This window comes from Salarias fasciatus, chromosome 5 (assembly GCF_902148845.1).
Source record: "Salarias fasciatus chromosome 5, fSalaFa1.1, whole genome shotgun sequence".
Classification (NCBI taxonomy): domain Eukaryota; kingdom Metazoa; phylum Chordata; class Actinopteri; order Blenniiformes; family Blenniidae; genus Salarias; species Salarias fasciatus.
Window position 1 is genome coordinate 24,337,494 of NC_043749.1, and position 26,049 is coordinate 24,363,542.

Sequence of the window (26,049 nt, forward strand, 5' to 3'; positions counted from 1 at the left end):
CCTGGTACCTGGAAGCTAACAGCGTAGCACCGCTCGCTGCTCCGGGGGCAGTCCGCTTCTCCTCGTTCGGCTCACCGGGGCTCCGTCTCAGTGTCTCCCGGGCGGCTTCAGCGTGTGACAGACGAACGCCCGCATCAGGCGCGTTCCCCCGCCAACCCCCCGGGATGTCTTTCCTGGACAAGCCGGTCCCTGGCAGGCTTTTGCTGGACGACACCGTCCCCCTGACGGCGGTGATCGAAGCCAGCCAGAACCTGCAATCCCACACGGTGAGTGTTTGCCGGGGAAGAGCCGCCCGTTGACTCCTGACATCCTGGGGATTCACCTCCGAGATGTTTTTCTGGGAGGTTGTCGGATAAATCTGTGTTTGTTAAAAAAAAAACAAAAAAAAAAACAAAGTTTTGATTCACGGAGCGTTTTAAGTGGATCGCTGCGTCACTGGTTCCATTTTCGGACACGGTTTTAGAAACGTCTTTAACTAGTTGTGTGTTCATTGCCAAATTTTCATCAAAACACCCCCGAGCGGCAGAGCCAGCATGGGAGTAACAATACGGCTCCTATCCAACGCTGGCGAGTCGTTTTAACGCGAGGGCGCCTGTCAGATTTGCAGGGTGACTCCATTGTCGGACACCAGACCCTGGCTCCGTGTTTGCTGTCACCGATTAAGCAATTTCCTGGAAGCTTTTGTGCAAACTGCTGATCTAAAGAGGTCTGCAGCGGAGCACTGACACCGACTGGCTGACAGCCCGGAAGCCTAAACACATCCCAGACATCCATCCCTCAGTGTCCTGGCCCTGCCCGCAACACGCACAACGCTCACACGTCTGGAAGTTTGGACTTTTGAGGGGGATTGATTTCGATACTTTCAGACAATCTGGCGTTTTCAAGGCAACTTTTGACTTTTTAAAAAAATTCAGGGTTATCTTGTTTTTATTGTTTTATTCATACACGTTTTCTCTGCTACACCAAACAACAGATAGGTGGATTTTCAGTGGATTTCGGTGTTTTCGACTTTCACAATAACGAGTAGAAAGAAAAGCAACCCCAGCTGAATTTCTGTACACTTTGGTCTCTGTTGGTGTGTGTGTGTGGAGGAGGAAGCGATGTGAAACAGCGTGACTGTCCATAAACGTGTCCTCTTGCAGCCATCGTAAAGTGGCTCTTTGTCCGATAATGGGAGCACAGTTGGTGTTTGTTGACAGAATCAGCTGAGCTAGCCAGTTAGCTCAGGATGCTAACGCCTGGCATTCATCACCGCTGCTGCTGCTGCTGTTTCTGCAGAAAAACAGACTTTTATCCCCGATTCCCTCAGTAGAGTCAGCTTTAATGAGGTTATTGGATTTTTGTGATCGCACATTGTTGTTATTGCTTCCCTGTTAGGCCTTTACAGTACAGCTTAAGCAGAACATCATCATAAACAAAACCAAACCAAACAAAAAAGCCATCATGGCTGGAATGTGGAAAACAGTAGGACTTTAAAGATCTTTAAACATGTGAAAAGTTACAGTGCTGTGGTGTGAAGTCTGGCCTTTCTGTGTGGCGTTTGCATGTTTTCCCTCTGCATGAGTTTTCTCTGAGATACTCCTCACAGTACGAAGCCATGCATGTCAGGTTAATCAATGACTCCAAGTGGCCCTTTGGAGAGAATGCAAGTGTGTGTGGTTGTGTGTGTTTGGTCTGTGATGCCCTGCCGACCTGTCCATCCCGTGTAACCTGCTGGGGTCAGATCCGGAGTCCTGCAGCTCTGGACTGGATCAGGCTGTAGAGAAGAGCCAGTAGAACCCAAGCTGTCAAGTCCTTTATGTCACCAACTGTCAGGAAAGAAAATGTAGTAGAGGTCACCTATTCTCCAGCGTTGCCTGTGTTTGTGCAGAGATTGAATGTCGAATTTTTAAATTCATACAAATTTCACATTTAGGTTGCGAAGGTTCCGTCACTGAAACGCGTCCCTGAATCTTTATTCTTTCATTTTTTTCATAAATGGCATTTAAGAAAATAATTTGATCCTTTTTGATAAGTGATTTTTTTTTCAAATATATTGAAATTCTTGGTAAGTTTAAGTTTTAACCTCAGGATGTTATCGATTGATAGTTCAATAGTTTTTTTTTTGCTTTCATTGCTTCTAAAAATTAGTTTAAAGAAATGTAATACTTTTTATGTAATAATCATAATAATATAGCACATATATAAGCAGTGCAGTGAAAATATGTATGAGAGCAGCACAAATGCTAACAGATAAAATAACAGCAGTAATCAAATAGGATGATAAAACGGTAGTAAATGTAGTTGAAATATTCTCTAAATGAAATATCGCAGTGCTGTTACCAGATCCTACACAATACTTACTGTTCCACAATATATTTAGGTATTTCTAAAATGAAATACATGAACCATGAGTTCAGAAATGAGGGATTTTCATAATTTCAAATTGAATGCATCGTTCCAATAACCCAGCTGGGAGTGAGAGATCCGTCACCAAAGAATTTCTTGAGATCGCAGACAAGCAACTATTTGTATGTCATTTCATTGTTAAGCACAATTATTTAAACAGTCCTCGAGCTACTGTTGTTGAATTTAAAACAAAATGAGTTCAACGTCTCATCAAAGTTGTGTCTCAAAGTAAGAAGGCATTGTGTTTTCTGTCCATTTTCAATTCAGAACTGTCAAAATGGCAAAACAGAGAGAGACGGAATCAAGCTCTGCAATGTGCAGGAGCCATTCCTAACATTCACGAGAAAAAACAAACAAACAAGAGCACTGTTCCACTCCAGTGTAGATTAGTGTAAGCTGTTCGGAGAGAGGCAGGGCGTGCTTATAAGCAAAAAGCAAATCTATTAGCTCTAAATCTATTAGGTTGTTATTTCTACTGAAAATCATTTAAATTTTTGATCAATAGTTTCATCAGTTTCTTGACTTTCCCCATAAGTCACTTTGTTTTTCAAATATCAGGAAACACTTTGATCTGGGTCTCCCAAAGCTGGAGTCGCCGCCTCGGCGCCTCCCTCCGCCTTCTTCACGGCTCTGTGCCGTCCAGGCCGGCAGGGTGCTGGAGCCGATCCCAGCAGACTGTTGGTAAAGATTCCGGTCTGGGCGGGTCAGCGGTCCGGCGCAGGTCAAACAGAGAGAGACCGATGACCACATTCAGCTGAAAGACCCCGGTTAACGTGAAAGAGAAGGCTGAACATTCCCACAGACACACCCCCAACCTGGACTCGGCGTTCTGACTGCAAAAGCAACACATCTGACTAAATACACTGTTTTTCATGATGGGAGGCAATGCAGCAGTTCTGGAGAATCTGGAGACAGAATTATACAAAATATTAAAATACGATAATTTCCTTGAGAGATTTATTAATGCAAGTTTTTTTTTTCTTTTTGCCGTTTTGTAGAGATGCAGGAACCAGATGTTCTCTGTCAGACTAAAATGTTAACTATGACTCTATTATATGTCATTGACATGCAGCTTGCTGATAATTTAGATGGTGGAATAAAAATAGGATTAGAAAGAAGTGATGAACATTTTGTTATTTAGACTAACGGACCTTCTGTTTCAAGGCTTTTCAGGGACAAAACTATTCTTAGGCAGTATGCCAAAGTTAGAGAAGTTGGATTTTAGTTCCAGGACTCGGTAGTGTTAAGGATCTGGCCACAAAATAGTAGGTTTGACACATTGTCACTGAGAATTCTGTTCAATTGAAGCAACAGATGGTTCAAAAAAAACATCTTTCTGACAACTCTTGTAGGATTCAGCTTTCAGAAAATATTTTTTCACACCTTTTAATTTGATTATCTTAGAGAGAAAAAAATTACAGAAGATAGAAAAATATTATTAAAATCCAACCTGACCAGAAGGGCAGAACTGGATTAATACTGATGTGGATCAACTTGAGCAACAACATTCCGGAGCCGAACTCATCATCGGCTGCAGACGCATCTTTACCACCAGACAAATCAGGCTCAGCAGTGAATTTCACGAAGTTATACTCCTGTCTTTGAAGTGCTTTTGAAAAAAAGCTACACAGTGTGTGTATTAAATGCTTTATTATGTACGTATGAAAAGAATGCTTCATGAAGGGTGCTGTGGACGTATTGATCGAGGTTATTTATTTGGTTCCTGCATTGATTCCCTCTGATGTGAGTCCTCTCACTCACCATCCTTCAAGCTGTTTCATATAACAGGTAACATGAGGCCAGAGATTACTGTGCCACTGGAAACCCAGCAGAAGAAAAGCCACATTTATAAAGTGCATTAAATGTGGGTCACTGACAGCCGGTGCTTCGTTTTTAGGTTGAAGTTGACCAGGTGGTGAGAAGCACGTAATGTGATTCATGTTGTTATCAGCATGTTTTATGAGGTTTATCCACCAGAAGGATAAGATATGGGAAGTGGACTTGACCGATATACGCGGAGAAGTTTACCAGTGGATGAATCAGTATAATCTGACTGTGTGAGAGATCAGGTGTTCATAAAGTGTCCTACAGCAGTGATTCAAAAAGTCTCCTTCAAGTTTCAATATTTTCCGTAAATATGATTATAAGGAGAGGTGTGTTGGATGTAATCTGTTGTGATCTGAGCTGTTTACTCGGCCGCTGCTGGATTACAGCGTCATGAAACCCGAATGTCTGCGAGCTGGAATTAGTCTATAAGAGGACTGAGAGGATTATTAGAGGACGTGTTTACACCCCGCTTCTTGTTTTCCAGGGTGACTGTCGGCACCCATTCGCTGTGAAAATACTTTCTCTCTCAGCGGCTTGGCTGCAGAGATTGGAGCCTGAGCAGACAGGTTCTCACCTGATCTGCGTCCGATGAATCACCAGAATGCGAACACTCCCCAGAATATGAGAAGCCTTTCACTGAGACGCCTCTCCCTGATGATGACCTTCTCAATCTGCGTGTCAGGAGTGTTTTTTTTTAATCTCATATGACTTTCTTCTCTTATGGTTTGGTAGCATTTCCACATCCTGAAAAAGCTGCAGGAAGGAGAGTCTGATCTGTGGTTAAAGCTCTGAGCTCTCATTGCAGCTGCACCGTGGGACTAATGCATAAAAATAGAAGCTTTAAAAATAAGAAATGTCATGTTTTACAACAAAATCATCATGTTGGTTTTGAGTCAACTTTTTAGTTCACAAGATTCAATTGCAGAGAATAAATAGAATCGTTCACTTCGTGGTACATTGGAACTTTGATGCCAGTTTTGTCTGAATTGTCATTTATTTCATGTTTTAAATGCGCGCTATTGCTACACTGATTTATCGAACTCATGTGACAGACCTGGAGCCGTTCTCCTGGAGAAACACCACGTCTGCACAGGGAAAACATGCAAACCCGTCAGAGAAAGGCCCATTTTCTCAACAGATCGATCAACCTGAAATGTTTGAAATGTTGTTTGTGACCTCCTTCTTTTCTGTCTTTCAGGAATACATCATCAGAGTCCAGAGGGGCGTGTCTTCAGACAACAGCTGGCAGGTAAGTGGACCAATCACAGCCAGGATACAGGAATACAGAAGTCCAACGTCAGCTGAAAGCATCGGGAGGCGAGAAGAATGAGTGTGTGTGAGGAATGAGCTCGACGGTGCCTGAGGAATGAGCTCGACGGTGCCTCAGGGTGAAGCTTTGGCCGGAGTTTGAATCCCACTTGCAGCAGAATTGGCCAAATCAGCAGGACAAGATGCAATAACTATCTGGATCAACCTCTGTAATAAGAAACAGCTCACTAAAGTTTTATTGCTGTAAAGTCACATTATTGGAAAAAAAAAAAGATACTGAATCTCAATCTATTTGTAATCTATTACTTCAACCTCTTTATCGCCTCTTATCCTGGAAGGTCATGTTCACATGTTTGTTTTTACTGATTTGATCCAATGTTAAAGTTAAACTAAAGTATCCTAAAATGACTTTAAAGAAGTTACATTAAAACAAGGATCCAGCGCTGACAGTGACGTTTGTCTCTTTTGTTTTTGAAGGTGATCCGTCGATACAGTGACTTTGATGTTCTCAACAGCAGCCTGATGGTGAGTGTCTCACGTGTTTCAGTCCCGCTGCTTTGAATCGGTCCGGTTTTTTGATGTTTCAGAGAGCTTCAAAGTCGTTTAACATGCAAACAGTCGACAGCAGGAACATTTCCGAAGCTTTTGTCTGCTGGACAGCCTCAGTCAAGCAGATGTTCTCATTCACAGCATGACATAAGTAACTCACAGTTATTTAAACGGTCTAAACATTGTGGGAACAGCAGGATGTGTGTTTAACTCACTAGGTAGCACACACACACACACACACTTCAAGACACAAGTTTGGTAACCTGAAACATTCGTCTGTGGGTCTGACACACACACACACACGCACACACGCACACACGCACGCACACACCAGCTTCGTGTTGGTCAACGGTCTTCCTGTTTGAGGAAGCTTGATGCTGGTTTGTTACGACAGACTCGAGGTTTTGTTCTTTCAGTTTCCGAGAGGACTCGCCTGGTCGTGTCAGCAGGCAGAACACTTTACTGAAGCTCTTCTTTAATGAACTTTAATCCGTTTAATAATCTTTAAAGTCTTGCTGCTTAAAGTTTCAATTTTAGTTTGACCTAAAAGCATTTCATAACATCTTTTGATAACATCTCCTGTGGATATTCTTTCAGCTACAGACAGCATGATATGATAACAAAATGATTGAGTTTAATTGGTGCTATAAAATGTGTTAATACAAGGATATAAAAGTGTTTAGATGGTCTTTAGATTGTAAAATTTTGCAAAATTACCCTTTTTTAACACATGTTCGATAAAATACATGAAACATTTAGTTATAAAGTTTAGCATTTTGTGTTTGTTTGTGACCTCATATGTAGATTTTATCCCTTTTGTAGTCGGTTAATGCATTAAAATTGAGAATTTCAAACAGTTTTCGTACTTGTTCTTGCAAGTTTAAGTGAAGCTTTAGCAAAGAAAAAGTCTAATTGTTAACCTCATTAATCTATCTGCACAGTTTCCAGTGGTGACGTTGTTGCTCCTGGCATTGAAATGCCTCCAGAGGTATTGTGATAGAAAAAGTTGACCTGGGACATTTCCTTTTTTTTTTGTGCAACTTCACAAAGATTGGTACAAATGATAAAGATTTAAGTGGAAAACCCTGAACTTTAAGCTCACCAGTTGCATCAGATGCTGCAATAAAGTGTAAGAAAGCAGCCCTGCAGGTTTTCCTGCCACTCAGAGGTGTTAACCATTGATCAGTCACGTCCTGATGCGGTGTTAGCCGACTGGTGACTTTTCACTGGTGACTTTTCACAGAAAAGGAACTTTTAGTCTTCTAAGTGCGTCTGCAGTGACAGCTGTTAAAATCCGTGTCACAGAGTTTAATTATTATTTCAAAGTTCAAACTGGGCGAGTTTTATGGATTGTCACGTGCTCGCTGCGATGAGTCACGGAGGATGGATGGGATTCACCCCCTCCCTGGTTTAGCTATCCAGCCATCTGAGAGGGGTCAAATTCAGCTTTCACAAGATCAGAAAAAGAACATGTCATGGTTTTATTCCCTACGTCGCCACATGAGACATGGAACCCCGAAAAGCTTGACTTTGCCGAACAGCTGTCAATGAGAATGAGACTGGTTATGTAAAATGGTGGGAAAATGTGCCACGTAAGGAAACTCCAGCCAGCATCACTGTATAAATGACTCCCAGCTCTTAAGCTTTACTCAGACTCTAAACCCTCCTTCCACAGACCTCCTTGCTGATCGCAGCCTTTCAGAACCTTTACACTGAAGAGGTTTTCTTTGCTTACTCTGGTTTCCTCCCACAGTGCTTGATGTGACTAAAGTTGCCTGTGAATGTAAATATTTGTGACTGTCTCTCTGTCAACGGACTCACCAACATCCAGCAACAAGACGCCTTTAAATGAAAAACACAACGGGCAGATTTTTAGTCAACCACAGTGTAGGCAAAACCTCATGCCCCCCCAGTGGTCTCTGGGTCACCCAGGGGTCAAGGAAACCAAGTTAGGAACCAGTGATCGGCATGTGAAGAATGCTTCACATCAGATGAAGCTCCATTTTCACAAACAGGAGTGGGATAAGGGTTTTGGATGAGTCTTGAATTGTCCTGACTCATGTGTCGTGGGGGTCGTGGATAACAGGAAGCGTTCAGTGTTTCTGCTGAGGTTGTTGGTGCTTGTTTCCTCTCGGTGACCCCCGGCCTCCTGTCAGCGCCTGAGTACTGTCAGAAAGCAGCGCAAAACCTGCCCAGTCTGACTGGTTTCAGCACGACTTTAGTGATTTCTTTGTGTGAGCTTCATTGAAATATTAAAAAAACTATACACAGAAGCAAAGCAGTTTGGGTGTTTTTCTGTCTCTTCAGGTGTGCGGCATCAGTCTCCCTCTCCCTCCGAAGAAACTCATCGGAAACATGGACAGAGAGTTCATAGCAGAGAGGCAGAAAGGGCTCCAGGCGTATCTGGACACCATTACCCAGCACCCTTTGCTTTCCAGCTCCCTGACCGTCAAGAAGTTCCTGGACCCCAACAACTACTCCGCCAATTACACAGGTCCGTGCGCTCGCTCTTCCTGAAAAATGACTCCTCTCATGATTTCTGGCCTGTGTGTTTCACGAAAACATCGTGTGTGTTGGTTTGTCAGAGATCGCCCTGCAGCAGGTCTCCATGTTCTTCAGGTCAGACCCAAAGTGGGAGGTCCTGGAGCCTCTGCGAGATATGGGTAAGACTCTACTAAATTGAACTGAATTAAACTAACAATACTTTATTATAATCACCAATGAAAACATGTTGCTCGCAGACAGTACTTGAACAATCTAATGTGATTAAACATGGGAATACTTCTTCTTATGTCTGGATTCATCTGCTGATCACGAATGTAAAATGTCTGATATTTTAAGACAAATAAATTGCAAACCGCTGCTACACACACGAGCTTTTTAGGTAATCAACAATCATCACTGCAGATCCACTCTGGAAGAAAACACTGTCAATAAATGCCTTTATAGGGCAGTAACTTCACCGTACAGCCGTATCCTTGCACCGACATGTGATGTGTGCATAATCCTGCAACTTTTCCGGTTCTGCTGTTTGTTAAGAATAAAAGTCATATGAATGTGTGTCACGCTGAGCTCACATGGCAGCAGAAATGTTGTTTTGATCCATAATGAAATAATCAGTGAGCATGGGAACTGATTGAACAGCTGGTTCATCTGAGTCTAATAAAAGAAAACAACAGTGTGACACCTAGTGGTGAGGATGCAGATCACAAACAGCCGAAATAATTGTTTCTGACGGCAGTGAAGGAGATGCGCAGACCTGTTGTTTCTGTTTTCAGGCTGGAGGATCAGGAAGAAGTACTTTCTGATTAAAAACAAGGAGCAGCCTAAGGAGCGGTACCTGCTGAGCTGGGTGAGTAAAACACACTCGTGGTTCATGTGAGGTTTACTTCTGCTTATTTACTTCAAATCACTTTGAAGCTGAACACAAAGACCCAAAAACTAAACACAAGTATTTAGATTCTCATATCAGTTTCACTAAATGTACATTCAACATTTCTATAGAGGAACAAAGACTTCCTCTTTTTTTTTCCTGACGGTTTTCACTTATATGGGAACATATGAACTCGGTAACGTTCCACACTGCATAACAGGCTTGAAAAAATGGAAACTGGAATAGAATCATCACATATTCAATTAACTGAAATTTAATTACTGATTATTATAAAAATTGCATTTTTATCATTCAGTCACTTATTCAAACATCATCCAGTCACTTTAGATTTTTGCTTTAGATTTATTTTAGAGTCACTGATTTAATTTGTTCGTCTTTTTGTTGGTTTAGACTTCATCAAATGAAGCCGAGCAACAATTAAAAATCAAAACTGTCCAAAATCTACTGTGAGATCTGAGAGTATGAGACCTAATGCGGTCATGTATGACTGTTGCGCCACAGTTTTGAAGAAGTGTGTCTGCGTGTGTGTGTGTGTGTCTTTAGGTGGACCTGGGACCTGATAAGTTCCTGACAGACAAAGATCTGCAGTCAGCCATGAAGCTGCTCACCGGCCTCTCTGTAAGTTGGATCTTCACAGCCCACACACACCGCGCTGTGTTTTCTGTTTTACTCGCTCACAAAAAAGCATTTATTTATCCTAAACTGATGCAGTGTGGCCCCTCCTTCCCTTTCTGTTTGGCCTCCCAGCAGATTTCCCTCAGTCCATAAATTATTGAAAACACAAGGGAAGGAGAAGAGAAGAGAGCTGTCAACTAGAATTACTGTATTGATAAATGCATTCAAAGGTGAAGAACATTAAATGTATGCAGGTTTATTGAATGAATGTCCTTTTCAGATCTTCTTTTAATTAATCAGTAGAACACAATGTCACAATGTGGGCCTCTGTGTTCAGGGATTGATGACATTCAGTGTCTTATTTGTTTCCTGTCGGGTGCGGCGTTTTCTGATCTCATTAACAACACAAACTGCAGCGAACAAAGGTAACAAATCATTCGCTCCCCTGTGAATAAATGAGGTGTTCCTCCTCCCCAGACGCCGTACCTCTGTCCACTGTTGTTCTCCAGCACCAGCGAATCCTCAGCTCTGCTCATCCGGCCGTTCAGCGAGAGGGGCTCACTGAGAGACCACATCTGTAAGGTACGCTCCATGTGTGTGTTTATTACTTCAGAAATAAGCCTGACACACACAGTGAGACACAGCTACAGGCAATTTAAAGAAAACAATTCAACCAATAGTCTAATCCTAAATGTCAGACTGGAATACAGAAGTTATTGATCATATTCAAATAGCTTCTCTTCCGCTGTCCAGGTGAAACCCCGAGAGAGCTACCTGAAGAAATACTGCAACCCGAAGAAGAGTCAAGGCCTCGAACTGGAACACATCAAACTCTATGGTCGACAGATCCTGGAGGTACACACACACACACACAAAGGAGAGAGTGTTTATCTTTGACGATAAAGATTCTACCTCTGAACTTCTTCCTTTATTGTGTCTGTGTTTGGTGTGTGTGTGTGTGTGTGTGTGTGTGTACCGTTTCAGGGCCTGAAGCTCCTCCATGATAGCGGTATGTTTTTCGGCCACCTGCACACGTCGAACGTCATCGTGGACGACGGCGTGTGTCGACTGACGGACGTGGAGAACGGCATGCTGGGAGTTCCGTCAGCACTGCGGCCCTCATTCACTCAGCTCAGAAAGATCAACGTATGTGTGCCTATGCACAGTCAATGGTGTGCACTCACCCGGGGCCTCATTTGTCAACCGTGCGTAGAAAAGGTTCTAAATTCTGTCTTACGAAGGAAATTTAGAATGAGCGTGAGCAGAGAACAATCTATATTTATCAAACATGCGCACATCAGTAAGTCCTCAGTGTTGATAAATCATACTTGTTCTGACCCATCATGCTTGTGGTCTTTCTGGATCATTTACCTTCAGAAATGCCTCCAATCAGGCATATGTGGCTGCAGCATGTCTCTTTATAAATACGGAGGTTTTCCTCTCCTTTAGTCATTGTGGCAAAAAGATGAAGAAGACGCACTTTCCTCAAACTGAAACATTTGCCGTCAAGGCTGAAGCAAACCAGAAAAAAACAGTGTTTGGAGCTGTTGGCTCAGAGGAGAGATCGACAGAAGTCCGTTCCAGAAATCCCAGAGTGGACAGGAGCTGGATGTGCTCTTTGATGGCTTCGATTCATCTTGTCTCTGGTTCCAATACGGCACAGAAATCACGGCATAAATCCATGAATATTTGTTTTGCCAAAAAAAAAGTAAAATGTATCCGAGCTCAGAATAGAACCTGACAGGTGATAAATCTGCCGCTGGACTACCAGTAATGGTATTCAACGGTCATTCTTACAAAGGCATCGCAGAACTCGGTAGACCCACAGACAGATAAGTAAATCAGCACATCTGAGAGGATGGTGTAGGAATGCTCGTGCACACACGTCTGTGCCTACGCACGGCAGTAAATGAGGCCCATGGATCATGACATATTATTGCTTCTTCAATGCATTGAATATGAGTTAATGCCTTTATGACGTGTGTGGATGTATGTGTGTGTGTGTGTGTGTGTGTGTGTGTGTGTGTACGTTGACCTGCAGACCACAGAGAGCATCGACGTCTTCTGCTTTGGACATTTACTGTACGAGATGACGTACGGCCGGCCACCAGACAGCGTGCCGGTCGATCACTTCCCTGCCGTCCCGTACTCCGCCGTGGGTCCGTATCGCAGAGGCTTCCATGCAGATTCTCAGTACTCAGAGATCTCATGGTTTTTCATTTATTTACTCCAGACACTTGTCTGCATGATAACGTTCTCACTGTGTTTGTGATTTATTGTGTGTTTCCAGTGTCGGTGCTGCAGTCCATCCTGTCCACAGAGGCCTGTAAGGGCGGGATGCCGGCAGTGTCAGCGCTCATCCGGACACCGTGCGTTCTCCTGTTTCAGCCTCGCTCACCTGACTTTAGAGGATGCAGACAGTTTAGATTGTGCTTGTCTTATTTGTGTCGGTGCAGTGAGGAAAATGCAGAAGTTAGAAATGTACTCAGTTTGTTAAGTCCAGGATCAGTTCACTTTACACGACCTGTGTGAAAGACATATTGATAGAAGTACCAATTAAATGTCTTTTCTTGAATAAAAGTAAGAAACTGCAGGTCACTGGAAACAGCAGCTGAATTGTGAAATGTTTCAGCTTTTACCATCTTCTGAGATTCAAACAAAATTATTCATTTGACTTTTTCTAAAATACAGTTTAAATCTGAAGATGTAATAGGAAGTGTTAACATTCTGCTCTTGTTGATCACCCTGAAATGAATCACCTTATGCAGCTTCAGTGTAAATAACTGTTACCATCTGCTGCGTTGAATCATCATATAGAGGTTGAAAAAAGAAGTGAGCCAAGTGCAGATATTTATGTTTAAATATTGGCAGTATATTAAAATTGTGCCAGAAAAACGAATAAATATCTCAAAAATCTACTTAACCACCAAAATACGGTACAGATACGTTGCTACCTGCCGCCTCAGGACATGAGACTTTCAGTGATTTCCCTTCACATGTTGTTCACACGACAAGCATCATTTAAGAGTATACTACTGTGTGTAATGGAATATCTCGGCATCAACAGCGTGACATACAAGTGGAGAGAAGACGTGTGTTTTATTTAATTTTTCTGAGTCGCTGTCTGTTCCTCAGGCTCTTCAGTGACGTCCAGCTCCAGCACTCAGAAAAAGTCCACATCAAGGTCAGAGGCTCAGTGTGACGTGACTCCAGTGAGTTAATTTCGTGGAAAAGAGGAACGAAAACCTGAGTGTGTGTGAAATGTGCTGCAGGTTCCCAGCAGGCTGAAGGAGGCCCTGAAGGCAGCGAAGGAGAGTTTGGAGAAACGTCTCCAGGAGGAACAGAGACTGGTGAGTCCAGCTTCTCATTTCTGCTGTATTAATGAGTGATTCACAGTGCCTGGAAGACATCGCATTGATTTAAACATGACTGTGGGAATACTTTGGGAACACAGCAAAGGCTTCTCTCATAAGAACTGGAGAGATTTCTTTTTTTTACTTCCTAAGTTGTGCATGCTGTTTTTTCTACTTTAACATTCATATCTTAAAACCTCAGAATCTCAGGTTCTCTACATTTATTGTAATTATTCCAGATAAGCTGGATGTGAGACACTTGGCACCTGTAATTTAACGTTGCAGCTTCTCCTCAGTGCATTTTTATGTTTCAGTTTCCCACAAATAGACACACAAAGGTCAACATTTCCACAACAGATATCCTGACTTTGTTTGCATTTCAGCTGATCTCCTCTGTCTTTGCCACAGCGTAGCATGCTTGGTTTCAAACTGGGCGTCTTCACTGATGTAACCTGAGCAGTATGGGATTGAGGGGATTTTTCAGGGAGCTGCAGTCATCTGTGGTGGGAGTCTAGCAGCTCGCTTAAAAAGGAAATGAAGGGATTGCATTTATGGATTTTTGCTTTCTAATTTGGTTCCTGTGTTATGAGAGCCGAGAGACATACAAATCTCAGGCAAAAATCTAAGTAAATAGATTGGTGGAGGGTAAATCCAGAGAACAAGAGCACATGATGAGAAGACAGGCCTGCCTCCAGGGGTATTCATCATCTGTTAGTAACTAATACCCATTCTTATTAGAAAGTCCCCACAGTTTGTTTTTCCTCAAGGTTGCAGCCCCCTGTCTCTGGCCTGTGTGTATTAGCTGAACATGCAGACATGGACAGACGCCCACAGTGGCCTTAAGAAAGCAGGAGCCTGGAGACTCGTAGCCCCATCAGGGCTGATATATTGAATCAGGACTGATTATTTGTGCTGTCACATATAGATAAACCTGAAAAGAGGCAGAAGTGTAGGAAAGAAGTTTATAGATGAGATTCTCTTCCAACAGCTTTGTGAAGAAGGTGCTTTAATCTTTTCATCTGCAGCTCTGCATTATAAACAGTGAGTCCTTTCTGAAATGGATGTCTAGTTTCTCTCACACTGCTTTGACAGACGCATGATTTTGTTTTTTGAACTCATTTAATTTCTTCCTCCATTCTTCAGTGAAGTGATTGAAAAATTAAATCAAGTCTGATTAGCTTGTCAATGCCCTCAAAGAGAGATTCAGTCAGATTTAATTTGTTTTTTTTTTTCTTTTTTTCAAAAAATGTGTGTTTAAAAAAATCAATTTTGATATTAGCCTGCTTGTAGCAACACACATGTGTAGCTGTCTGAGGGCAGCAGAGCCTCACTGAACTGCAGAGTGACTGTGAGTTACGAGGAACACTGTCTGATTGCAGCTCCACCAGCACAGGAGGCTGACCAGAGCTCAGTCTCACCACGGCTCGGAGGAGGAGAGGAAGAGGAGGAAGATCCTGGCGAGGAAGGTCAGAAATCAAGTCAGAATCATACTGCCATCATCATCTGCTGTGAATGGATTTTATTCAACTTGAGGTTTTACTTCAACAATTACAAAGTCAAGATGTCAAGATTTTTATGCCAGTGTCCTTATCGTATCCCAGAAGCCTTTCATTCCCGTGTAACATGATCTCCAGCACGGATGCTGATGAGATACAAACTTCAAATTTTCAGCCTTTCCTCCTGTTATCTGTGGCTTCACAGTGTCAAGCTGCATTTTCTTCCTGTGAAGACATTTTTAATGTGTCGTTCAGCTAAAACAAAGACGTTTGTGTTTGCAGAAGTCCAGACAGTCGACGTATGAAAACGAAGAAGACGTCTCAGTTAGAAACAACAATAACTCCGGTAGGTCTCTGCCGTCACCTGAACAAACGGCCCACAGGTCTCCACTGCACCAATTCAGGCCACCGTCTCTTGAAAAGTGCTTTTGTAGCTTTTTTTCATGGCACTCTGAGCCTTTACCTGTCGCTTTAACAAAAACATGAAGTTGTCAAGTCCAGAGAAGTGACGTGCAGCGTTTGTTTGAAACTGTGTGAGAAACTTCAGCAGATGATATTTGACTCCTTGGCAGCTTTTTATAGTGCACTCCATTGAATGTACAGAAATTAAAAACTTTCACCCTAAGATACTGCTGAAGGATATTTTTGCAGTTGAAGACTCTAAAGTTACAGATAAGTATTAGTATAAACTAAAGTATAATAAGTTCAGTTAAGTATAAACTGTGTCTAAGTTAATGCCAATCAAACAATCAAATCTATGCGAAGTGGTGTAAAGCTGACCAGAATCATGAATATTTCACCATTTTAAGTTTTGCTGTCATTTAGTTCTAAACGTATGAATACATTTATTCCCTACATTACTGAGTACAATGCTCCCATAGTACAATGAAAATAATATAAATTGAATATAAGTTGAGATAAATGCATCACTCAGGTATATTAATTGGCAATAGGGAATATTTTTCTGAACCGAAGGAGTCAAACACTGTATTTTCTCCTGTTATATGAAATACCACAATAAAAAAACACCTTTTCAGTTAGCATAACTTTTTGAATCTATATTCTACTACATATTTACATCAGTAAATACTGTAAGTTTCTAAAAAGAACAAAAAAATCATGTCCAAATTCATTCATTTTACCCCCAAAATGGTGAATGTTTGATTTTCTTTAAATTCATAGTGAAACGTGAGTGAACGTGTGTGTTCCCCATCTGCAGGTTCTGGAGCCAGTTCCCCTCCGACATGTCCCTCCTCCCCCACACCTCCGTCCACCACAGGTACGTCCATCTGTCTCTCCTCCGGAGAGTCTCTCTGTCCATCATCTGTCCTCACACGACCCTCGTAGCTCCACACGGTGGCGAGAGCCGGCGCTGCATCTCAGGACGCCGCTCTCGTCCGACCTCTGAAAGTGACAGCTGAAACGTGCACGTGTGATGAATGAGGACTAATCATTAACTTGACATGTCTGCTCTGTCTCCTCACCTCGTCTGTCCTCGTGTGGTTTTCAGACAGGTATCTGTGTCTTTGACTCTGTTGTGTCTGTTTGAGCCGGTGCAGGGCGGGAAACGCCAAAGGTTTTACTTTCGAGATGAACTCTGGATAAAGGCAGCAGTTTCCCACCCTGCTGTTAGTCTCTCCTCTCCTCTCCTCTGCTCTCCTCTCCTCTCCTCTCCTCTCCTCTCCTCCGGGGCCACCAACCTTTCTCATACAAATGTATTTTTTACCATCAATGTAACATTCTCAGGTATTAAAAAGTGAAAAAAACTGAAGTAATAGAAGAAATACATTTTTATTTTCAAGCATGTCTTCTTCCTTGTAATTTTGAAGAAGAAAAAGCAATAACTAAGTTTTAGTGCAGAACAGAAAACTAAAAATGTACTAAAACATTGTTTGGAATTGTGTTTCTATGTGAAACTATTATAATAAATTCTGAAGGAACAAAATGAAAGCTACAAAAAAGATATTTAGCTAGAGTCTGATGGATGTAGGCTCTAAATAATTCAGTTTTCTTCATATTTATTGGTCATCTTGCTCTGAGTTTCTCAGTAGTATTGAGTTGGCAGCCCTCCTCTTCCTCTCCTCTTCCTCTCCCTCCTGGTTTCGTTGTGTTAAATGCTGATTGGTCCACTGAACGGATAATTGTCATTTCCCTCTCTCTCTCTCTCCTTCCTGTGCTGTCTCCACCATAGAGCATGCTCCATTCTGACCGTGTTGTTGGGTAAAGTAAAATGATTTATAATGATGATGATGATGATGAAGGTCTCCTATGGTTTTAAAAGCTGTCGTGCACCCTGGTCTCCAGGCAAGCTGCTCGGTACAAACACAACCTCATGTTTATGAACCCGAGTATCCCGTTTCTGTGGGACAGGTCTTAATGGAGCGGCAGCGCAGTGACACTTAAAGCTTTAAATAAATTAAACTGAACTAAATGGTGGCAAGAATCCAAAAGCTCCCCTTCAAACACTTCCTCACTTCACATGAGCCTCCATTATTCCATTATTTCATTAATCTATGACCAGTGATCGGGGGCTGAACAGCACCGATGGAAACCAAACCGACGGTGTTCTGAGCTTCATACTGGGATTAACATGCAGCACAGAGAGATTACATGACTCAGCATCTTCTCCTGGGAGCTTCCTGACCGATCTCACACTTCTGGATCGTCCAGCTTCCTGCTGGTGAGGACACTGCAGTGTAAGCAGAAAGATTCTCAGAAGTGTGTATAAATCACAGTCAGTTAGAAATTACGATGAATGTATGAATGACTCATGAGAAACATGTGAGATCAGATGTATCTTCTATTTTTTTAACCAGATATTAAAAATATCACATTTTCTTTAAAGTGTTTGAAGTCAAAAAGTTGACTTTTATAAGCAAACACCCAACAAAGTAATTTTTATTATATTTTTGTAAATAACAGATTGTATTGCAGGCAAATTGTTTAAAATGTGAAACTGAATTCACCCCATTTAGATTTAAAGGGATCAAAATGTTGAAATATGTGAGATTTTGGTCAGCTTAACACCACTTGATTTCATCTTTAGCATGTTGAGATGCATCTTTATACCAACTTTGAAGTTTTTAAGAATCGAGGTATTCTTCATCGACCCTTAAGTAATCTTCAAATCTTGGATGAAACACACACAATCACTGATATGATGCATGCTCTTCAAGGAAACTGCTGGACAATGGGTTGAACTTTGTCTGGGATCTTCTGGGTTCATGCTGCTGTCGGAGGCTTGATGAGACCTGAGGTGGTTCATTATATCTCTATTAAAGCTTTGCAGCTGGCGTGTAAACGGGGTGCACACACAGCTCTTTAAAAACCTTCACAATCTGCAATGATCTCTGAACGTCAGCGCCTGGTTTCAAAGCCGCTGTTTTCATTGGAGATTGTGATCCAGAGTCTGCCTGGTCGGCCTGTCCCTGCATGTCCGTCCGTCCGTCCCTGTCCTGTGTGTCTTGTCTGCTGGTGTTTCTTTATTGGGGTCAGGGTCTCTCAGTGGAGATGTGTCAGGTTATTGAGAAGTTAGGTTTCATTTGAACTTTGCTTTGCTGTTGGCGCTTAAATGTTCATTTATTTTGCGCTCAGAGCTTTTTCCGTTCTTGTCACATAAAGCTGCTCAGCAGTTGACCAAATTCTTCAATGGTGTATTTTGAAGGATTGTCATCTTTTGGTTTCATCTAATATTCAGATAATTCAGATTCAGATAATCATGCATCTGTCGATTTAAGAAGAGACATCTTTGATTTTCAGCCCGTCACCCACAGAGCAGTCTGCTGAGGTGGGAGGAAATATCTTTCTCTGCTGTTTCCTCGTCTGCTTATTCTCCATGGAGGCATAAAATACCTTTGGATGATAGAAAAACTTGTCTCATTTTTCCACAACACGAAAATCCTAATTCTAAACTTCAAATGGATTTTTCAGTCCTTTCATTTTCCAGTTGTTACTTGTACACAGCTTCACAGGATGTTGCAAACTTCTGATTATGGCGACATCAGTGTGCACAGTATATGACTGAATTGTATTTCCATGCTCTGTGCATCTCAATGTACTTGGACCCTGATGACACTAAATGCCCCAAAACACCTTTATTTGTTACATGACCTATAAAAGTGTCTGTCCTCAGCTGCACCTCTCAGTCTGCAGGATTCACACCAGGGTGACAAGATCCGTCTGTATCTCGGGTTTTGTCTGCCCTCATTCTGTACTGGCAGGCTGTGTTCCTTTGGTTAGGACCCGGCCTGACAAGAGTGAGCCTGCGGGTTCATACTGAAACAATTAAAGCCTCGCTGCAGACCAGTCTGTGTCACGATGGAAGAACAAATTCCACGTGTAAGAATCCAGCTGGCTGAGTGGCTGTGGGGGAAGTGAAGACGGATTCACATTCAGGCCCCGTCTGCACACACACATTGAAAAATATACATGCAAACCTTGATATGTAAATACAATTCTAATTAATTCTAGACTCACACAAACTTGCTGATATGTTTAATGGATCCAGTGCTCGGACAGATGAGCCAAACGCTCGGCTTTTCACCTTTTTCTCAGGTTCATTCAGTTGCTTCATAGAAATTATTTGATAAACTCTGTCGGCGAAGATGTGAAAGTGGGTTTATATTGGGTATCAGTATGCAGCCACAGATCACCGAGGTCTTCCTGGAAGAATAACTGTGGTCGTTATCCGAAGAATTATCTGAATATTTCATGAAAAATCCCTGAGAGGTCGATGTGACTGTGAAATGTAATGAAAGTCCGGTCGTCCCACAGCCGTCCTGGAGAAAACCTGCCGACGTTGAGTCAAATCTGCTCCCTTTAAATTATTAAACCTTCCATTTTTCATGTTTTTTAACGAGTTCACCACGGCTAGGAGACAAAGCTTTTCCACTCAACCAATGAAATAACAGCTTTTTTTTTTTTTTTTTTTTTTTTTTTTCTTATACGAGTGACTTTCTCCAGTTCGGCATGCCTCCCGTCAGCCTGAAGGGTGAACTTTCATTACAGGACAGATAATTGACCGTGCAGTCCCACCACGGGGGGAATCGGCCGACTGCCGCCACACCTGTCGGCCTCTGCTCCCCCCTCCCCCACACGCTGGCGTTCCCCCGGTGTTTCGCTTCCTTGCCTGTAACATCTGGGCTTCACCCAGTTTGGGGGATGCAAAAATTGCCGCACAGCTGCAAACTTTGTAACAGGTTCACACTCAATTCACCTTCAGTTCACGCTGTGGGAGTCACTGCGAGGGCTTCACTGCCAGGCACGACACGGCTCCAGATTTAGTGTTTTATTTCCAACGGATGTGAAATTTGAGGAATTTTATCCAAAAATTCTTCACCTCTGATTGCATTCAAAGAAATATCCTCTTAGGCTTGTGGGTAACAGTATTAACAGTGTTTATTACAGACATCATTCATACTAACAGAGAGGAGCAGGAAAAAAAAACATGTCACATATTTCACCCATTCACTTTACTCTCCTGAAGTACATGTTAGCTTTAATTCTTGCTCTTTTAGCTTTTAAAGTCATCAAGTTCACCACACAGTTTATATTAGACCCAAACATTGTTTCAGAGTAAGTGCTGCTGAATTTCTACATTTATTGCAACTTTACACCTGTTGCAGCACGCTGTGTCTGCACCGATGCCTTCCTGCTCTCTGCTAAAGCAGTGGAATAGTTTAAACTCTTCGTTCAGTCTTCCTGGAGGGTCTGTAACGTCACAAAGCGAGACTGCGGTGAACTGATGGTGGATTGAGTTCAACTTGACCAAACTGATCTGCAGGTGTTGCTTTCACAAAGAAACTCTCAAAACAGAGTCAATTTTTTTAATACAACTTATAGTGATGTTTTGCATTCAGTTGCATTTTCTAAAGAGTTCATAGGTAAATTGTAATACGTAATTCAAATACTGTCAGATTCAGTTTGATTGGCATGCGTTGTTAATTATAATGACTTTTATTATAACCTTTACAAAGTCATTCTGCTTCACAGAGAAGTTTCATTAACGTTTTCCTTCATCTTAGTGTTAGCTTATTTCATACACTGTAGCAACATGTCGATGTTCACTAATTCACTGAACAAAGCTTGTTAAAATTGAAAATAATGCTACTTTTATGGTTTTGATGCACAGTATTCGAATCAGTGCAATTGATTAATTTGTGTAAAGTTATATCCACAACACTTACAACCATTTAGTGCTCTAAAACTCAGACAACACAATTTTTCTTTCACTTTCAAGCAAAAATTAGGGTTTTGTTAACAGCTTATATCTAATCTACAAATTGTTACTAAAAGATGAAATGATCTGGATTTGTTTATCCTAAAATGTGAAACAGTTGCACACTTTCTTTCTTCAGATATCAAATGCAAAGTGATTACATTTCGGATCATAGTTGTTTATGAGTGAAATTCTTCGTAATGCAGACGGGAAGAAAAGAATAAAGCAAACAGAATATAGTTTCTGATCTATACAAGCAAATGTTACTTCGTGGTATAAAATTAGAAAAAAGCTCAATGCTATTTTTGTATTCTAATCATAACATCAGCCCTGTTTTTGTTGTTCTACCTTCCCAATATTTTTTACTTCTTCCAACAGATTACTTTGTTTTCAAGACTCTGTTTTTAATCTCCTGATTTAAACTTTTTTGACCTGTTTGAGAGAAAAAACCAGCAGTTTTTATCTTTGTGCGATCGACTCCTGCAGTGAGCGACTGTCACCACGAGCTGCTGCTGTTCGTCACTCACGCCTTCTCTGTTTTCACACACCCAGGAGCCCACGCCGCTCCTCCTCCACCTCCCCCTCCTCCTCCTCCTCCGCCCCCACCGCCTCCTGGTACGCTGAACTCTTCCTCCTCCTCCTCCCACGCCCCTCCTCCTCCTCCTCCTCCGCCTCCTCCCCACACGGAGTCCCCCTCTGACGGAGCGGGAGGAGGCCGCGCCGCCCTGCTGAGCTCCATCCAGTCCTTCAGTAAAGGCAGACTGAAGAAGGCCAGCACTGTGGACCACAGCCGGCCGCTCATCTGACCCTCCGTGATCAGGACCAGCCCCGAGATGTGAAAGCAAACCCAACTCCGGTTTTTAGCCTCTGTTTTTCCGCTTTGTTCTGCTTTTAAATTTTTAAAACTTTTGCAGTGGTTGGAGTAACTACAGACGAGGCGAACTACAGAGACCAGGCGGCCTCAATCTGCACTTTCAGAACACTTTAGACAATCCTGAACACCTGAAGGGTTCTTTTTTTTTTCTTCTCATTTCTTTGTCTTCGAAGAAACAGCCTAAAAAAAACTTGAAGTGGTGAGTTTTTCCTCTGGTTGACGTGCAGCTTCAGAAAGCCTCCCGCTGGCTTTGTTTTCACTCTTTCAGCTCTTGAAAGAAGCCAGGAGACTCTGTGGACTCTGAGGACGAGGCAGTTTAGGTTCCCGGACTCCGCATTGTCGGTGATTTGATCCTCAAAGTTCAGCTTTGGTTCTTCAAAGTCATCTTTGACCTTTTGACATGTAGCCCACAGGCCCTGCTGGGACTGTTTCACTGCAACAACGCTGCAAACTCTCACCGTCAGTCACTTCTGGAATCAGTTTCCAAAGCAAGTTAAAAAATATTCAGCAACATGCTTTAAAAGAAAATCTAGAATTGGTTTGTAGTTTTCCAGAAATGCGTACCTGAATATGTAGGATGAAAATGGAATTGTGGATGAAAACATTCATCCGTCCTCTATATCTGCCTTAGCCAAAGTTAGAACTACAGTGAAGCTGATCCCAGCTCAGAGAGACACATCGGTGATTCGCTCTCAGGCTGTTTTTGTACCATGCATGTGTTTGCCTGCCTTCACCTTACAATCAGGGGAGATCAGCTCCAGTGACTCCAAGATAAAGCGATACAGAAGATAGATGGATTCAGTCCTGGAAGCACACAGACCCAATTACTTTAAAATAATTCAAAAAAGAACAAAAAAAAAGGAAGTCGATCAATGCTTTTTTTGCATAAACTGCAGATTTATTTTCACTTGTTTTAAGAAAATCAAAAAAGACATTTGTTGCTGTGTGTGCTGAACTACAGTTAACAAGCTGTAAACACAGCTGAACTTCTGTCTCCTTTACATTTCATTTGCCGTTTCTCGGGACAGAGTAAGAATTAATATCTTCACCCATCGGTCCAGACTCTCTTGCACATCGGTCTAATCTGACTCTGGACGACTTGACAGCTTTTTAAGACCAAACCTGGGGGAGAATAGTTTTAAAGAGCAGCATGTGACTCCAGGAAGCAGCTGAATAGGAAGACTACAGGGAAACGAGCGTGTTTTCATTCACCTGTTTGTGCACTTTTTATTTCCACATGAAAAACGACCTGAATCTATTGCAGAAATATGTTGCAGTGAAAACAGACCTGAAGTGAGGAAGGAAACACTTTGGAGTGTTGAGGAAACTGTTGAATTTGACTTTGACAGCTTTTGATTACTTAATTTTCATGCTGTGCGCTCTCTTTTCTGCAAAAGTTTGTTTGGACTGGACAGGAGATTTGACTCCACTAAACCTTCAATGTAGACTCGCTGAGGTTGCGTTTCGTTTCTGAGTATGATAATCACTAAAAATTTGCACTTCAGGCAGATGGAGGCTACCTCCTTAAGATTTAGCCTGGACTCCTCCCTCTCTCCAGTTCTACTGAGGGCATTCAGGAGAAGCACAAAATGACCCGGGCGCTTGTTGCTGCGGTGAAATATTCTCACTCATCTACATACGACACATCTGCTGGCGCAGATCGGAGGAACATGGTGCCAATGACGAGCAGCAAACGGTCTTACTTTAATCTGAAATGACTGTGCTCTCCGTGAGCTCATAACGGTAGGAGATTCAAGATACAGTAGAAACATCCGTCTTTCCTAAATTAAAAGTACAATATGTAACATCAAGAAGTTCAAACCACTGAAAAATGTCCTGAAAGTAATGTTTATGACAGATGTAAGGTGTTGAAATGCTTTTCAGATTGCCACTGTCATGTGCCATCTACACATGATAAAATATGTTGAAATGTACCATGTTGACCTGAGTCACCCACATTTCATCATTTCCTGCTTGAAAAGTCTCTAAAACATAAATTTCTCACTGGATTTCTGTAGATGTATTCTTGCTGAATATGATTGATTTTTTTACTTTGAGACAAAAGGGAAGAAAAGTAAGTTTCCCCTCTAGATGATGCAATGAGTGACTCTGACGGGCTTCCTGCCTTCAGTTTATCAACAGAAGAAGAAGCAACACTAATCCTAGTCTTGATGAAAATATAATTACAAGCAGACTATTGAGGAACAGTGACTCACTGCTGCCACCCAGAGTGAAAACAAGGAATAACTCCGATTTTACATGCTGTACCTTTAAAACATGTCCTGCTGGTTTCAGTGAATGAACTCTTCACATCACTGCAGGTCAGGTTGTCAGTCGGTTTTAATTTGCCCTGAAATCGTCCGTTTCTTTCAGGTGAGTCGTTGAATTCAGGCCTGATATGATGTTTCTCTGATTAATATTGATGCAATTAAAAATGTGTCTCATGAGGTTCCTCTTTTGTAAAGCATTTAAAATATTGTATTACATCTGCTTCAGTCTTCTGAATGTGAATGTCTGAAAATATGAATATGAGATTAGAAATTTGATTTTACTTCCACAGCAGTGTCTCAGTAATGTGGTTTATAAAAAGAATCCTAAACACTTCAGTTTAAATAGTCACATTTTCTCTTCAGTGCTACAAACCTGGGTATTTCTGTGAAACAACAGTAACAAGAATCACGTTTACCGTCATCCATCTGCCATTTAAGGATAATGTCTGTGTTTTTTGTTTAATTCACCTGTGTTTTATTGTTTTTGTTTAGTGCTGAGATTTATCTTATTGTGCCATATTGGCCCATGTGCCTGAAACTAAAATGTTTTTTTTTTTTTTGTTTGTGAGAATATGACGCTTACAGATAATCCGTCAATGAGCTTTGATGCATCAACACACTATTTAATGGTTTGTTACCTCTGCTTCTGTTTGTTAAATCTGCTCATGTACAAATTGTCAGTGAATCAATGATTATAATGACTTTGACAAACTGAAAATTTAGTGAATTGTCAAATGCAAAATGTCTGGTTCCTTATAAAAACCTCAGATTTTAAGAAAAATAGTGACTTAAAACAGCTAAAAGTATGAGAATGCTTTAATCTTGACACTAATCTAATAAATATGCCTCATGATATAACCTAAACATGAGATCAAAAAACACATTTTGAATTATAATGGGAAACTTTGATTCTATATCTTGAATTTTTCTGCTAAAGTTGCAGCTGGTCTCTCCATCAAGGACTCTATAAAGTGGATTTTAAGCACCACAAGGCCTTCAGACGACTGTAGTGGTGGAGGCTGCAGTATAAACTGTCATGGTTTGCTTTGTTTTCTCCTGTCTCTCTCCTGTTCATCCACCCCGCCCACCTGTGATCACCTGTCAGACTGTGTGCTGAGGTGCTGGCATTCACAGCAGCTTCTGGACTTAAACTGAATCCTGCAGCTTGAATATTTCCACAGCTACAAAACAAGATCCATCACTCTGACACACCTCTACATGCTCAAAGATTTTATTCATCATGCAGTACAATCCGGTCCGATGCACACGGTCATTAGTTTGTATCAGAATGTTTCTCTGCAGCACTTTAGAGATGTGGGAGAGTCCAGGCATGAGATTGTATTTAAGAGGTTAAACTCAAAAGTACAAGAGGCAGTGCTGGATTATGTGTATTATATTTGTATCTGCACTCTCTGATCTCCAGGTCATTTATAGATGATAAATACATTTAAAGCAGCTGCAAAACGACTCTGGCCTTCATCAACATTGGGTTGTAAAAAGAAAATAAAAACTATCGAAGCTGCTGTTATGTAAGTATATATGTATCAACTGAATTATTTGATTAAAAAATGGCTGAGGAAACTTGAGTGTGAGTGTTTACTGCACATTTTGACCGCCTGAAATGATGATGCCGCATATAATCACATTTGTGATGTGAAGTTATTTTTTTGAAAGTGTCATACTATATTTTTCACAGGTATATTCAGCTATATTGGAAGTCAAATATATGATTTTAAAGCGTTTCTTGCAGTGCAACTTTATTTCTGCTGTCAGTCCAGAAATGCTACATCTAGCTTG

General features: G+C 41.7%; 1 protein-coding gene across 3 annotated transcripts; it reads left to right on the top strand.

Annotated features, from left to right (window-relative positions):
* Positions 1-14: 14 nt before the first annotated feature.
* On the top strand, positions 15-25,838 carry pxk (PX domain containing serine/threonine kinase). 3 transcript variants are annotated; one of them, XM_030090876.1, is made up of 19 exons: positions 15-266; positions 5,414-5,464; positions 5,962-6,009; positions 8,341-8,527; positions 8,619-8,696; positions 9,312-9,385; positions 9,971-10,045; positions 10,520-10,624; positions 10,796-10,897; positions 11,027-11,188; positions 12,084-12,201; positions 12,333-12,411; positions 13,178-13,226; positions 13,315-13,392; positions 14,775-14,861; positions 15,174-15,237; positions 16,111-16,170; positions 17,083-17,111; positions 21,661-21,715. In XM_030090876.1, exons 1-18 carry the CDS (start codon positions 165-167, stop codon positions 17,097-17,099), a joined length of 1,536 nt encoding a protein of 511 aa, XP_029946736.1. In that variant the 5' UTR covers positions 15-164; the 3' UTR covers positions 17,100-17,111; positions 21,661-21,715. The 3 variants fall into 3 exon arrangements, with proteins under 3 accessions (XP_029946736.1, XP_029946734.1, XP_029946735.1); XM_030090874.1 differs by lacking the exon at positions 17,083-17,111 and having other exon boundaries at positions 21,661-25,838; XM_030090875.1 differs by having other exon boundaries at positions 17,083-21,735.
* The last annotated feature ends 211 nt before the right edge of the window (positions 25,839-26,049 follow it).